We start from the raw sequence: 14,939 nt of genomic DNA on the forward strand, positions 1-14,939 counted from the left end.
AATGAAGAATGAAGTACAGTAAGAAAACAGAAAGAAATCACAAGCTTAAATTGTTCCTACTTTTTAAGTCTTGACTTTAGAACAAGGTTTTAACAGCTTAATTCACTGCAAGCTACCGTGCCATCCACCAGCTGGAGAAATGAACCATGAAAGTCTGCCTGTCTTTATTTAGTCTCTGAGAAAATACCAGTGCATTAGTTTTATTACACCCTTGTGAGAAAGCCAAGTTTGAAACTGCTGGGGACTTGTATCATTTCCAAGGCATGTGGAGAGGGAGTGAAAGGAAACGTCACTTGAAATAGATATTTGGTATCGAGCATCAACTGTGGAACGTCCTCACGATTGTTTAGCATAGCCTGCAATCATACCAGAAAGGGTAAGAAAATACTGTATTACAAATAAAACCCAAAACATTAACATTGTTTACTTATCATTGCACATTTCCGTTTCAGGTAAGATATAGGAGACTTCTTTTGATCAACTCCAAGTGTGTAGAAGATGAGCAACTTAGTCATAATTTGACATAAGGGTCAAGTATAAATACGTAGCATCAAAACCAGTGTGTATGAAGTACTTTTTAACTTGAATTTGAAAGGGAGTAGTTGTAGCTCTTACCTGTACTTTACGAACAAATGATGGAGCCACTCTTTTCTCAAAATCATCTATTGGAGTGTATGAGTTGAGGATCTTAACTATCTGCTCAAATTACAAAAGACTATTTTAGCATGTCACAAGAAGTGAGCAGAGGAAAAGAAGTTTCAGTAGGAATTTTACAATAATTTTGACTGATAACCTGATAATTTATTACATAGATGATGACTGCTATGAATCATTTCCAAGAATGTCAGCAGGATCAAGAAGATGTAGAGAAAGCTGAACTGATTAAAGGAAACAACAAAAAAAGCCTCTGACAAAATAAAACAAAAATCCATTGTGGAATAAAAAATGAGATGGAACAAGGCAGACAGATATTCCTCCAAGAAGCAGTTAAAATGCTAATGATCAGGAATGTGGGGTTAAAAAATCCAATATAACAAGTGGTGACACAGAATGATGAGGAATACTACTTTCATCAAATGAAAGGCCAATGGCTCTTTGCAACAAATTATTTTAGATAGGCAAGATTCTGCAGTCAGTATCAGAATAAAACAAATGGTTCATTACCTGCACAGTAGAAAGAGATGTGCAGTGTTCACATATTTCTTTGGCATCATCATCTGTGATCTTTTTGACCTGAAGGAGCCATGCTGCTTGAGCTAGAGGCTCTAAAGTTTCTTTGGCATTACTGCTTTGAAGATTCTTGTCTTTAAGCCATTCTTCCAAATAGCTGATATTACATCTGGGTTAAACCATGAACAGACAACAGAAACATCAGGCTCCCTCTAACAATCAAGCTATATTAAAGACTTCTAAAATCTTTGTTTCTCTAATGCAATATTCATATTCATATTCATACAGTTTAAGTTAAAAAACAAAGAACAAAACATACCTGTAGATCATAAAAATCAGACAATTAACAGCCTGCTGATCTTTAATTTTAATCCCCTGTATATATATATATATATATATATATATATATATATATATATATTTAATTTATTTTTTATTATTTTTAAAGGTTGGAAAATAGAAAGCAAATTATTAGTTTAGCCGTTCGTTACAGAAAAATACCAATACATACTGGCATCGGCAAATATGTTATAGCACTATATGTCTTTAAAATAGTGATTTACAACTGAGTTTATACAGATTAGAACAATCTTTGCACATTACAAATCAGAGTTATAACTGAAGACCTAAAGCTTTCTTTATTAACTTCTAAGAATCCTTAATGTCTCTGTCTCAGTGCTTTTCTCACTGCAGAGCCTGAAAAAATCAAGTTTGCTGTTGTCTATTTGCCAGACAGGGGACACTACCTGTTTTGAATTAAAAATACTATTCATCATCATGAGCCCACAAGCATAGGAAGAAAACTGAACACAGGACCAACTTTGAGCTCTAGACTGTCATTTTCTCTGTCTTTTTCTACATGGAAATCAACATGTCCATGGACAGCATGATTTGTATTGTTTTAGGTTGAGAAAGCTTAGCTTAAAAGGCAAAGATCTATTTTTTAAAAAGAGTTTAAAAAACAAAAAACAAAACAAAACCAAAAACCAGTTGACTACTTCCAGCAGAATGGTCACAGAATAACTAATGACTTAATAATAAAGAACTAGGTTACATTAAAATTTTAAAAATTCATTCTCAATCAACTGCTTGCTGAAAGTTTACTGGCTTTACCTTATCTGCATTCCTTTTCTACAAGAGCACATGTCCTTGCGGAGGAAGAGACTATTGAGGGTAACAGCTCCAATCAGAAAGAAAAGCTGCTTCACTGCTTGCTTTAGAAGCTCAGAGTCCAAGCCATTCTGGCACATAGTACTATAAAAATAGCTGAGTTGTTGCAGGATAGAGGTCATTGTGTAGGTATCTGTGTCATCTATACTAGAAGAACGTTTACGGAACCCTGTAGGTTTCAAGCCAGAAATTCCTTGGAGACTTTCATATTCCAGCATGCCTGGTACTGAAATACAATAAAAAACAACTGGTAAGACTAACACTCGTAAGGCTCCTTTCCGTTACGTTAACTTAGTTCTTCAACTAAATATAACTTTAAGATATTTTAAAATTTAAATGATAGAAGAAAAATAATATACTGACAAAGGATTCTGGAGCACAAAAATTTTGAAAACCCTATTCTTTCTGCAGAAGGCTGGTCTGTTTCAAAGCATTATACCATACAGGGAAACTGTTCAGAGGAAAAAGTCTCTCCAAGCCCTGTGGGGATGTAACAGTGGAATTTATATGTGCAGAAACACACATGCAGGTACACACGTATAAATGAAAGAAAGAAGTCTGTCCCATCCCTTCCCTCCACGTGTAATCTTTATTCATGTACTTAACAAACTAGATTTAACTGTGTTTGGAGTTTTGCTGTCTTACCGATCATGGGTTGAATGTTGTTCTCCATTACAATAATGAATTGGTGATATATACGAATGGCCAAATCACTAAGAATTTGTCTATATTCTGACAGATCAAAATGCTTCAAACAGTTCTTATTCTGACGTGGGGTGTTAGACTTCATAAATTCCTACAATTAAGTTGTAGATATAATTATCAGAAATCACATGACATTATAAACTGGTATTATATTCCAACGTATATATTAGAGTAATCCATTCTGTCTCTGGCCAAAATGGTCTCAGAATGAGTGAAATCGACTGCTAACTGCAATGGATGCATCTAGCTCTGGGCTCCTTGCACTTATTATTCCATTTAATGCTCATGCTTACTCTGTTCAAAAGCATACTAACGCCAAAGGAAAGGCATGCCTAGATTTCGTTGGACTTTGCAGCAATTCCTTGATCACATAAACAGAAATCAAACTATTTAATTAAAAACAAACAAACAAACAAACAAAAAACAGATGTTTAAATTCTGCTTGAAAAATGCTTAAAAATGATAATTAATAATGTATGCTTTATTGCTGCAAAGGGATCTAATTTTTGGACTTTTCAGAATAAAAATTCTGTTTCAAAAAATCTAGGCTGAATCCTAACTTGTGTGAATTCTTGAGTGTTCACTACAAACACAGATCAACACACAAAATTCTGGATTCAGACCACTCCCTACTGTTGAGATTACATGTTATAAGATTGTTATTTATTGAATTTAAATGTTTTAAATTCTTCATTGCTCTTTAGATTTTATCGATATAGCCACAAGAGGGAGTACTGTTGTACTCAGTTGTACACAGTTACTGTGATTCCAAGGCTTTATGGCACCTGTTGGCTTTAATCCTGATGTGCCTGTGCAATTTTGCTTCAGTCTATGTAAGTTAATAAAACCTAGCAGTAAAATATATTAAGAGTTTGCAATTTAAAACAATTTTGAACCACGGGATAAAATTTAACTTAAACAAGCAAGTTAAATACAGGGACAAAAAAAGAGTATTATATTGCTCCTTTCCAGAGAATTTCTTCAGTTAGCTCATAATGGTAGCAGCAAATGTTTGAAGTGGTCACAATTATAAAGCAACTAAACCCTTTTATATATATGCAGCTGGACATCTGAAATCCAGCTCACATTAAATTCATGTATAGAGTTTCATTTACATAACGGTTTCCATGTTAGGAAATTAACTGACTTAAGCACTTTTATGTTTTTTGGGGATCACTGGATCAGGTAATTCTATACTGTCTTATTATTTGTGTAAGATATATCACCACTGCAAAGCAATACAAATATTGCAATATTATAAATATCAAAATATCTTGAAGGAACAGTGATGACCTGGTGAATAACTATCTATTGATTATCTCTGTTTATTTTGCTTACTGAACTAAAGTCTGACAGAAGTAAAGTAATGAAATGATTTGATGAAATCACTCTTACCTCTTCCCCACTGTATTGCTTCAAACAGTTAAGAAAATAGTACGTATTGGAAAGCCAAAAGGACAACATCTCAAAATCTTCTGAATTTTCCTGAAAATGACAGAGCAAACTTATAATGGCATTGTCTTACTAAGTTAGCTTAATTTCAAAGATGAAACTTAAGACTACTACAGAGTTGGCATAATAGCACACATCTAAGGCAGAAGGAACATAACAGCATCTGTAACATGCTAACTGTACAAATCATTTATTTTTTTTTTAGGTTAAAGTATATACAGAAAAAAAGACCCCTCTTTTATTTGTTAAACATTGGTTAATTCTTATATGAGAGGCGCTAAATACATTAGTCTTAAGTAGTTTTACACATTTCTATGTGTAGTGAGATGGTGTACTGGAGGCCTTCCTGCAGAAGTGTGAACAATGCCTGTATATAGAAATGAAACTGAACTACATATAAACACAATCCTAACTACACATTTTATTTTTGTTAGCCTAATATGCACAAGCATTTTCTTATGGATAAACTGTTGTATAATTTTTTGTGTGTGCGTGTGAACCAACCACAGGCATTCTTTAAATAACAAATTCAACTGCATAAGCCATGGTCCATTCCCACCTGTGTTACCAAGCATGCCTGGTGTTTTACTACATTCTAAATCCATAATAAAGCATTCACATAGCTGAATTTGTAATGTAGGTGAGATAACAGATGAATGATTCTTATATATATCTTGGTTTTGTAAACTGGCTGGCAAAGTAACCTTAATCATTCAGGTACTAATGCTGAAGTACCAAATAACATGCCAAGAAAACGTTATTCTAGTAGAACAGAAGTACAAAACCCTCTGATTTTAAAAATTAAAAAAATAATAATAATAAAAACAAAACAAACAAACAAACAAACAAACAAACAAAAAAAAAAAACGAAAAAAACAAACCTGTCTACTGACAAATATACTAACCTTCATTTCTGTCCATCCAACTTTTACCTGTGCTGAAAGCACAGTTGCACTTAAAACCTAATTAGCTACTCATTTTCTGATGTAAAATACTTTAAATGGTTTTGCCAACAACCTTTTCAGATAAAGGTAATCTCTGTTAGTACATGTTACTGTGTTACAGTGCTCAGCACAGTGGAACCTTAGCTGGAGACTTTATATGCATACTACTACTAACAGGAAAAAAAGTGTCACTAATAATAATTATTCATTATAGAAATACTAGCAAATGAAAGTGTCAGCATTTCTCAGGTATTGTGCATGCATCTCATAAACCTTACATAAAAATCAAAAAGTACAATACAGCCAAACATAATTCCTACCTTAACAACTTGTTTGATACCATCAATGGTTACATTTATGAAAGATTTCAGCATGTCAGCATCATTCAGATAATCTGCATACCTCACACACATGAATAGGATGTGAGCTGGAAGGCCAGGTATCATATTAACTACAACTCCACGTGGCTTTAAATCTGCGTAGAGGAGAGTGATCAGGATAATTATATAAAAATAAAAAGATTTAAAGTGTCATTCTGAGAAAGACAAGCTCAAATGCATGGAAACATTGTTGAGTTTACTATTAACTGCAAACTAATGCAAAAATCTGGTTTGTCACTAAGACTGATATTGTGAGGTAACTCAGAAAAAGGGCAGAATTCCCCTACAAGAGAAATATGAAAGCAAAGTTCCCTTTAGTGAAAGGAACGATACAGAAAAACAGATGAGATTAATACATCTCATGTGGATATATGACCAATGACTTACAAAAGTTAGTAGATCACAGAACGGCTTGGGTTGGAATGGACCTTAAAGATCAGAATGATGACTAGGATGGCTAGGAATAAATTACTTCCTGTATGACTAGAAAGTAAACTCAAGTCCCTAAATCGCTCCTGAGATTTACAGCTTTATAAATGAACAGATACTAAGGAAGATGACAGTCAGAATAATTTAAAAGTCAGACACGATTGCAAAACAGATGAAGCTCTTTGTATTTGAAATGACTGGCAGTAGAAAAAGAGCAATGTAGCATCCCCAAGTGGTTATAGTAGTAAGAGAGAGGGATAAAGCCAACTTTGAACGTAAATGAGAACATCTTGTAGTTTTTGTTGTATTTTTCTACACTGACAATCACTGACTACTGATAAAATGTTACTTAAGTGAAGTGTTACTATAATACCAAGGATCAGATTCTGAACAATCCTTTCTTCATCCTCTTTTTTGTACTCCATCATTCCAATGTACTCTTTGGACAAAGTTGGCACGTGAACTTCATTGACTGTCAAACATAAAGCACTGTTAACTGCAGATAAATGACTCAGTCATCATTCATATGTTAGAACAAACTACTGGAGAAAAGCAGTTTCTCTTTAATAGAGTACAGGCTCTGTTCACATTAATGTTTTTAGCTTACAGTTCCAAGCATTGAGTTAAATAATATTTATATTATTCATGTGAATAGTTTCACTGGATTCAGTGGAATTACTTACATGAATAAGGCAATTAAATAGCAGTGGTACACATCTACATTAGTTACTTCTGGATCCATTTGAAGTGCATTCTACAGTGAAGAATTACTTGCTATGTAAGAATTTTGTACAAACTAACTTCATATCAGTAACTATCTGCCATCTGAAGACCTATGTCAGGAGAAACTCATCTGATGCAGAACTAACATTCTATTCTCAGAGACAGCTTATGTGAGGATATGTATTAACTTTTATTGACAGAACATGATGCCTCTGAATTAAACTTTATCATATACTCTAGGTCTCATATGTGCCTATTATTTAGATGGAAAAAAAAATACAGGAAGGAGCTTTTATAAAATTTCTGTTGATGGTTCCCTGGCACTTTTTCCTGAGGTTTTAAATTTCTAACTCCACCCCAAAACCCTACTTTTTTTTTTTTTCAGTTTTGTAAATCTACCTCCTCTACAACACACGCTGAACATCCAAAGCTACTACTACTAATAGTCACACAATATTTTACCTTTTTCAATAGTCTTGGTAAGAGTTTTGATCTGATCTTCCAATTTTTTAATTATTCTATCTTTCATGTCTAGTTTTTCTTCAAGATCCTGTAATAATCAAAGTCAGTGAGTTCAGAGAAATCACAATAAAGAAATGCTTTCTACTGCTACATGCTATTGCCACAATTAAAACCATTACAATGTATTTTTACTTATATTCAGTGGAAGAAAAATGAAACTTCTCTACCTTTTTTCTCCCCAATGAACTGAGAAAACATGCTGCCCATACCATACAATCATGATTTCTTTCTTTTTATCTTGCATTTTAGGTACAGTTTCTTAATGAGGATTTCATTTCCTCACCATGTTTTCCACAGTAAGTCGAGTTGTTTCTTGCTTTATCTTGCTTTTTACTTCATCATGGATTTCATCTTGCTTCAAACCGTTGCTCAGACCTTCAATTTCTTGGGTTATGACATTCAATCTCTCTTTGGCTTTTATGTTTATTTCATTCTGTGCCTCATTTGTTCTAGAAACAGACAGGAAGCTTTGTCTTTTACTGTTCTTCTGTTAAAGCACAGTCATATCATATTTGCCCATTACCTATGAGCTGTTTTCAAGGCTGCAAGGTGAATCTTATTTTGGATGTGTACTTCAATTTTAAGTGATTGTTACGCCCAGCCTATAGCACTTACATAAATTAAAATATAAAATAAAAAAAAAAAAAAAGGAAACATAAATCTATTTACCTCCTTAGTGTTCTGTCCCCTTCTGGCTCATGATGCAGCTGATTAGACATCTCTTTCAACACAAGAAAATAAGATCACATTTACTTACTGTTCTGTACTTGTATTTAGTAAAATCTTTTCTTACACTCATTTTTTTTTTGTAACAAAATTTAATATCATCACATAATGCAGAGAAATATTTAAAAATTCTACACAGAAGATTATATGTGATAGGGGATTTTGACATAATTAACTTCTTACAGTTGACAGTCAAACAAATTGTAAATTTTTAAAAAATAAGTTGCCAAGGAAGACATTACACTTAGAGACACAGAACCCACAGCAACTTATGCTCTCCTAAATAGAGAAGTACTTTCAAACAAGCAAATTTAACACGAACATTTCCCCATCTCCTACTCTGAATTTTTCAACACCCTCTGAATTTCACCTCATGGAGTACAACTTAAGTTCCAAATCATCTTTCCTTCTTGACTGTTTCCAAAGAGCATACTTTGTTTCATATATTCTTAGCCCTGCTGAGTATACTTCCATACATCCAAACCACAGAACTAAATGACAAAAAAGTTCAAAAATGAAAGAAGTGCACATATTTGCATATATTTTTGTTTAATAACAGAGCTATAAACTATACAGCACTTCTTTCATGGTGTTTTTTACATTTTACTGGCACTTAAGTAAGTAATCAGGCAATGAAGTAATGCTGCTTCAGCTTTTACACATTCAAGTCTAGGAAATTCATTATGTACCTCTCAACTATAAGACCGATGACCACAATGGTATTTTACCTTTCAACTTTATAGTCTGTTCTTGAAGACGGTTTTCAAGATCTAATTTTTGATTTTCAAGTTCAGAAACTTGCTGTTTGAGATCTGGAATCACCTTTTAGAGAAAAAGGACACTTGCATATCTCAGCATGTTCATTTTGAAACATCTGTAATGTTGCCTATGACATCAGAAGACCTTCAACTGCAAATAGGTAAAGACTGGGAAGACAACTGTGGGAGAGTACTTGCCTGAATTACATAACTTTTCTGGAGGCATCTGCTGCCAGACACTCTTTAAAAATTAGGGAGCTAACAAATATTTGGACTGACCCAATACTACTATTCTTATATTCTGTATTTTAAAGGAAATTAGACAATTAACTTTCCTAGCTTGGTTAACTTTGGAAAAAGATCAGTACGTTATCATTTTTAAGAAATAATGTTATTAGTTACTTTTTGTTGTGTTTTCAATTTATGAAGTTTGTTTTGAAAATATTTCTAGAGCTATACTTCACTTAGCAGAAAAAATGATACAGTATATATGGTCTTCTAGTAGGATAGCACTTGATGTTAGATAGGTTTTTACACAGTACTAATAACCAGTTAAAATTTTTTAAGTCCTGCCTGCAATGTATTAGCGACGTTATATGGTTAGCTGCCCCCTGGTGGAGAGTACCTCAAAACTGCATAATCTAGTGCCTCAGGCATCTGTTTTTTAATTGACAACCAAATCACAGAACTTTTCAAGCTGAGAGACAGCGACAGCTTTAAAGAGGCTTCAGATCAAAAGATGCTAGTTTCTGCCCTTTGACTACAGGGGGAGAAAAACTAAATTCTAAATTTGAACACCTCAAGTATAATACAAATCTGAAGCTGGTTGTGGGTTGCCAAAGTCAGAGTTTGTAAAACAGTATTTTGCCAATCTGTGATTAAAATAACATAATCAGGTTTATGTAAAAAAAAAAGGGGGGGGGGGGGGTTAGAAAAAAAGGTCTCTGTGAGGCTGCCCCAACAAGCTGTACACTTAGACAATAACTTTAGCTGCATTCTAACATGTTATCCTTGCATGCAGCGAAAAAGCCTGTATGGATGTGCAATCTTAGATGGCCACAACTGTTTGAACCTTGTGAATGAAGGACATGACTTCAAGATTTTGAGGGCTCTGTGACACAAACTTTTTTGGGTTGAACTACTAAGTAACAGTAAGATACTTTGGCTTTACTACACTTACCATGTTTTCTGAAGTTAGCCTGCTAACTTCAAGTCGAATACCATCATTTATGTCATTTTCCTCTCGAAATAATTTTTGTAGATGATTAATATCTTGGCTAAGATGTTCAACTTTGAAATTCAAACCTTCGATCTCCTTTTCATAGATTTCTTTCTGAGACTGGAAGTGACTTTCCAATACTCTATTAAAAAAAAAAAAAAATTGCTGATGTGGTAATGACCTCAATGTAATGGGTTAAGTTTCATACAAAGTGAAAAAAGTGTTCTACATGCAGATATGTCATTGCATTACCTGGGCATTAAAAGAATTTGAAGGTATGTGTGATACCTCTAAGGAAACATTTCCCAGACTGAAAACATGCACACATTTCACTGACTTAGTGAATTAGTTAAAAGTGAGTTAAAGCTACTCAGTCAATCATATAACATAGTGTTGGTTAATTTATTAAACAGGTGTTCAGAATCACACTGCCAAATCAATTACTCACTTATCTGTTTATCTTCTAGATCACAGCTTGGAGTTATGAAAAACATTGAAGAACTGGACTAACCTCGTAGCTTTTTTCAAGCCCTCGTAAGCAAACCACAATTCTCCATCCTCATTTAAGTGTTCCAAATCCTCCGTAGACAGTCTAGAATACAAGGCTGTATTGTTACTGTGCAGGTAAACAAAATGCATTCCTTATATATATACATATACATATACTTTTATTTTTTTAAAAAGAGACCTCAGAACAAAATTACCTGCTTCTTACATCTTCAAAATCGTAACTTTCCAGAAGCTGTTTTGTAACTTCCGACATCTTTTCTGGAAAAAAAAAAAAAAAAAAGTTTATCATATGAATAATTTCATTCTCATATTTCCAATTAAGTTATCATTATAAAAATCAAACCAATCTCTTCCCGAATCTGTAAGGTTCTTTCCTGGTACTAAGTAAATATTTACTACCAGAATATGATGAGGTATATGAGTGTACTAAAGTACACTATTAATATTGTTTTTTGTTTGCTTTTTTAAAACACATCAAACTTTCACTGTAAAGTTCCATCTTTCTGTTCTAGATCTAGACAACTGCTGCAGTTATACAGATTGTCTTCTTGTGCTAGCCTAACACATTAAATGCTGCAGATACAGGTTTGCCCTATAAGACACTTTCTTAGCATTGTACAAAGTGAACAACAGCAGTGCTCTTATTAGGTACCTTTTCTCAAAGAGACCCCAGTTCAGCAAGTTATTTAAACGTATCAGACAGTTATGAAACCTGAGGCTAACAACAGGCTGAATGAAGGCCAAATAACGTATATTTCCATATTCTTGGGTCACTATGATATTCTTTTAAAATTCTAAGTAAATTTTAAACTACTATTATTAATTTTTAAACAAAAAGAAGAAAAATTTGAAATCAGTTTCTTGGTACTCAATGATTACTTCATAAAACTCACATGGTTTTTGTTTTACCCCATGCAAGTAAAGCTGTGAATTGAATTAAATCACTCTGGAACGAGAAAGATTTTTTTTTAATTATTATTATTTTTTCAATCCTAGCAAACAAAGAAAAAAAAAAACAATTTAAACTGGCTTGGTTCACATCATGCTTGGGAAGTTCCCTGAATTATCTAATGTGTAGCTTACCCCTCATTTCCCGCTTCTGTGACTGGGCCTGCTTTTCAACATCCAATTTTTGTGTCTGCAGCAGTTCAATTTCCTTTTGCAACTCGGGTATTTTCTTAATCAGACACAAATTACAGAATGAGACAGAAAGTGAATGACAAGGGCTATGTATCAGTTAATTCATAAAGATAATTATTAATATGAACAAGTTCATATGCTAGAAGGCTTAAAATGTGTTGTTTAAAGCGTCCGTTTCTTAGCAGAACAAAACATGATGTAGTGAAAAAGTATGTATTTGTCATGGAATTGAGTCATAGGAAAAAAATTAGAAATTACATTTATGAAAAACAAACCTGAGAAACAAACCCCTTTTTGGGAAAAGGAAGAAAAAAGCTCCACACATTAAAATCCATATTCATGCACAATTAGTCATACTCTTGAAAACATGCATTTCTTTTTGTGAGCAATAACTTCTATTGAGTACTACACGAAAATGATACAACATAGTTATTTATAAAATACATCTTATTAATTACTATTTGTTCCAAAATATTCTTGAGGACAAACAATGAAAATAATCTATAAATAAAACATCCGTATTGTCTACTTGCTTTATCCTGAAAAGACTCCAAAATTCATTGTGTCATACTTTACCTGCGTTTGTTTTGTAAGTTGCCCTACTTCTATTTTCAGGCCATCCTGAACGATAATTTCTTGCTGAATTTGTTGCTGTAGCTGAGATTTTTCTTCTTTGAGAACCTTAATTTCTCCCTTGAGCAATTCAATCTCCTTTTCATAATCATGTTTCTGATTTTGGATTTTTTTCTCAAGTATCCTAAACAAGACAATGAAAAGATGTTTTTCTTTTCCTGAACTTAGAAGTGAAAGAGGGGACTGTGTTTTTCTTTTAATTTGAAGGGCATATTTCAGTCAAGAAAGCTTAAATGAACTGTAATTGCTTGAAAATGCTACCCTACATCCTTAGAATGAACCTACAAAATGAATGATAATGAGATAAGAATGTCCCTGTATTTCCCTACATCCTAGTCAGGTATTGGGACTGTATTCAAGACAGAACCGAACTTTTCCACTTAAAGGCTAATTCTCTAACTCTTTGCCTACTTAAACAACTCTCTGCTACATTTACATAGGCACACTGAAGAAGGACATAGCAGCAGAAAGCCCCATGTCCTTCTCAGTAACACAATGGAAGAATCTTGGCACTTTCTACTGGCACCTGCTGGAATGGACTGGCTTCCAACATAATACTGTTAATGGGGAAAGCAGAACCCCCCAAAAAAAGTTCTCTTATTATACTCTGAAGTCTATTGTAACTAATATCAGACTGAACTGAAGCAGAACACAGCTTCCGAGCCTCAGAAACAGATTCAGTGCACTCTTCAAATTTCAGAGGACAGAATTTCTTTGGTACCTATGGTTCTCTGTCATATATTGGTAAAGAGTTATTGTAAAACTCTTCCATAAAAACAGTAATATTTTTTTGATCTGAGAATGTCATACTACATTGCTAAAAATATGTTTAAACCTGCAAAGAGTACAGCAAAGGGGAAAAAAGTTTTTCCCCTATATTTTTAACCTAAAATATTTAAAATTCCTGCCTTTCCTTCACATTGAATCTTTCAGTTCTGCTGTTTAACAATTACTTCACAGGAAATATGACTGGTATGGCCATCAGCTGCCTTTCTAAATGTCTGAATACTGAGGATATCCAAAAACACCATCATTATCAAGGGCTCCTTTTAATTTTCGAAGATACATGAAAAGACAGGAAACTGCAAAAACAAGAAGTCTTAAGTCTGCAGTATAATTTTCTGCATGTGACTGACCCACAATCATGTGCTCTTCTTCAACTAAGTACATAAAGAACTTCAGTACTAGCATTACTGTTCAAGAATACTAACAGATTCGTAAGTGATGTGATTATATTTAAAGCAGGAAAAAGAAAGGCAGAGAAAGAAAAAAAATGGATGTTTCAAAAAAATTGAGTTCAGATTCCATACATTCTCTGACTTTCTTCTTTTTGTATATCATCGAAGAGTTGCTTCGTGAGGGCATCCATTTTCTCTGTCAAAAAATATTGCAGTATTTCAAAGACCTTCACGCAATTAAGTGTATTTATTAAAACAGTGTTATCAAAATGAGAAGTTTTTTTTGTTTGCTTTAATAAGCAATCTTTAATATATTTTAAACTATTTTTATACAGAAATTATCTAAAATGTCAAGAATTATAACAGTAAACTTGATAAATAATGCTACAGAACAGTTCTGAAGCACCAAAATTTTATTCCTCTAAAGTTTACTTAATATCATGTGTTGCTTGAATCCTTCAAAGCTAAATTCTTAAAAACATTATATTAAAGGAATGAAGGACAAAGAGACACTTTAAAGGAATGCACATGCTATCTCTAAGATAGGAATTGCAGTAAGAGCAGAGCTTTTGCTACTCAAAGAACAAATTTCATTTAATTATTACACTAAAAGCATTTGCCCTACACATTCTAAAGTAGCTTCAAAGAAGAGAAGATTAGAGCCAACTTTCAATTTTCTGTAAATTCAGAATTTTTATATATATATATACATATATATATATACACACATTTACATTTGCTGTAAAACTGACTTTACAACTTTCACCTGCTCCTTTAAAACTCCTGTTAATTATTGTACCTTTCATTTCCTCAGTTTTTTCTTGAAGCTTTATTTCTAAGGTCTCTTTCTGTTCTCGTAATTCTTTATTCTGATTTTCAAGTTTGAAGATTTTCTGTACACACAAAAAATAAGCAAAAGATACAATTAAGAAGTATATACAAACTTCATCCTTCCTCATCACCCCACAAAAATTGAACTTACTTAGCAACACTCAGAATCATGCATTTGATAAATCCAGCAATGAACAATTTTTCAACTAAAATATAAGCACCAAAAAAAGTAAGGAAATTGTACCTGTTCACTGTCCTCTTTATATTTTTTCCCTTTCTCCTCATATGTTCTCTTTTGAGCAGTTAACTTTTCAAGCTCTAATTCAAGTTTCTGAATTGTATCCAAGTCATTCATATGAGTTGAAGCCAGATTGGTCAATCGTTCCAACAAGCCATGATTTTCTCTACTCTACGTTGAGCAAGACAGGTAAAATAAAACAAAAGAAATC

The 14,939-nt window shown here is 33.2% G+C and overlaps 1 protein-coding gene across 1 annotated transcript in view; it reads right to left on the bottom strand.

Moving 5' to 3' along the window:
* Window positions 1–203: 203 nt before the first annotated feature.
* MYO5C (myosin VC) overlaps window positions 204–14,939 on the bottom strand; it is a gene marked incomplete at its 3' end in the record, with an annotated part of 33,870 nt that continues 19,134 nt past the window's right edge. The window contains exons 22-41 of the mRNA XM_084293116.1: window positions 14,735–14,899; window positions 14,459–14,552; window positions 13,792–13,855; window positions 12,425–12,605; window positions 11,792–11,885; window positions 10,903–10,966; window positions 10,710–10,790; window positions 10,160–10,340; window positions 8,950–9,043; window positions 8,165–8,216; window positions 7,779–7,944; window positions 7,436–7,523; window positions 6,624–6,722; window positions 5,762–5,916; window positions 4,441–4,530; window positions 2,986–3,136; window positions 2,284–2,566; window positions 1,165–1,339; window positions 616–696; window positions 204–356 (exon numbers count right to left, since the gene is read on the bottom strand). Coding sequence (XP_084149242.1) covers window positions 204–356; window positions 616–696; window positions 1,165–1,339; window positions 2,284–2,566; window positions 2,986–3,136; window positions 4,441–4,530; window positions 5,762–5,916; window positions 6,624–6,722; window positions 7,436–7,523; window positions 7,779–7,944; window positions 8,165–8,216; window positions 8,950–9,043; window positions 10,160–10,340; window positions 10,710–10,790; window positions 10,903–10,966; window positions 11,792–11,885; window positions 12,425–12,605; window positions 13,792–13,855; window positions 14,459–14,552; window positions 14,735–14,899 — 2,511 coding nt within the window. The remainder of the gene's footprint in view (window positions 357–615; window positions 697–1,164; window positions 1,340–2,283; window positions 2,567–2,985; window positions 3,137–4,440; window positions 4,531–5,761; window positions 5,917–6,623; window positions 6,723–7,435; window positions 7,524–7,778; window positions 7,945–8,164; window positions 8,217–8,949; window positions 9,044–10,159; window positions 10,341–10,709; window positions 10,791–10,902; window positions 10,967–11,791; window positions 11,886–12,424; window positions 12,606–13,791; window positions 13,856–14,458; window positions 14,553–14,734; window positions 14,900–14,939) is intronic.

The sequence above is a fragment of the Netta rufina genome (assembly GCF_964035555.1).
Source record: "Netta rufina genome assembly, chromosome: 11".
NCBI classification, from domain to species: domain Eukaryota; kingdom Metazoa; phylum Chordata; class Aves; order Anseriformes; family Anatidae; genus Netta; species Netta rufina.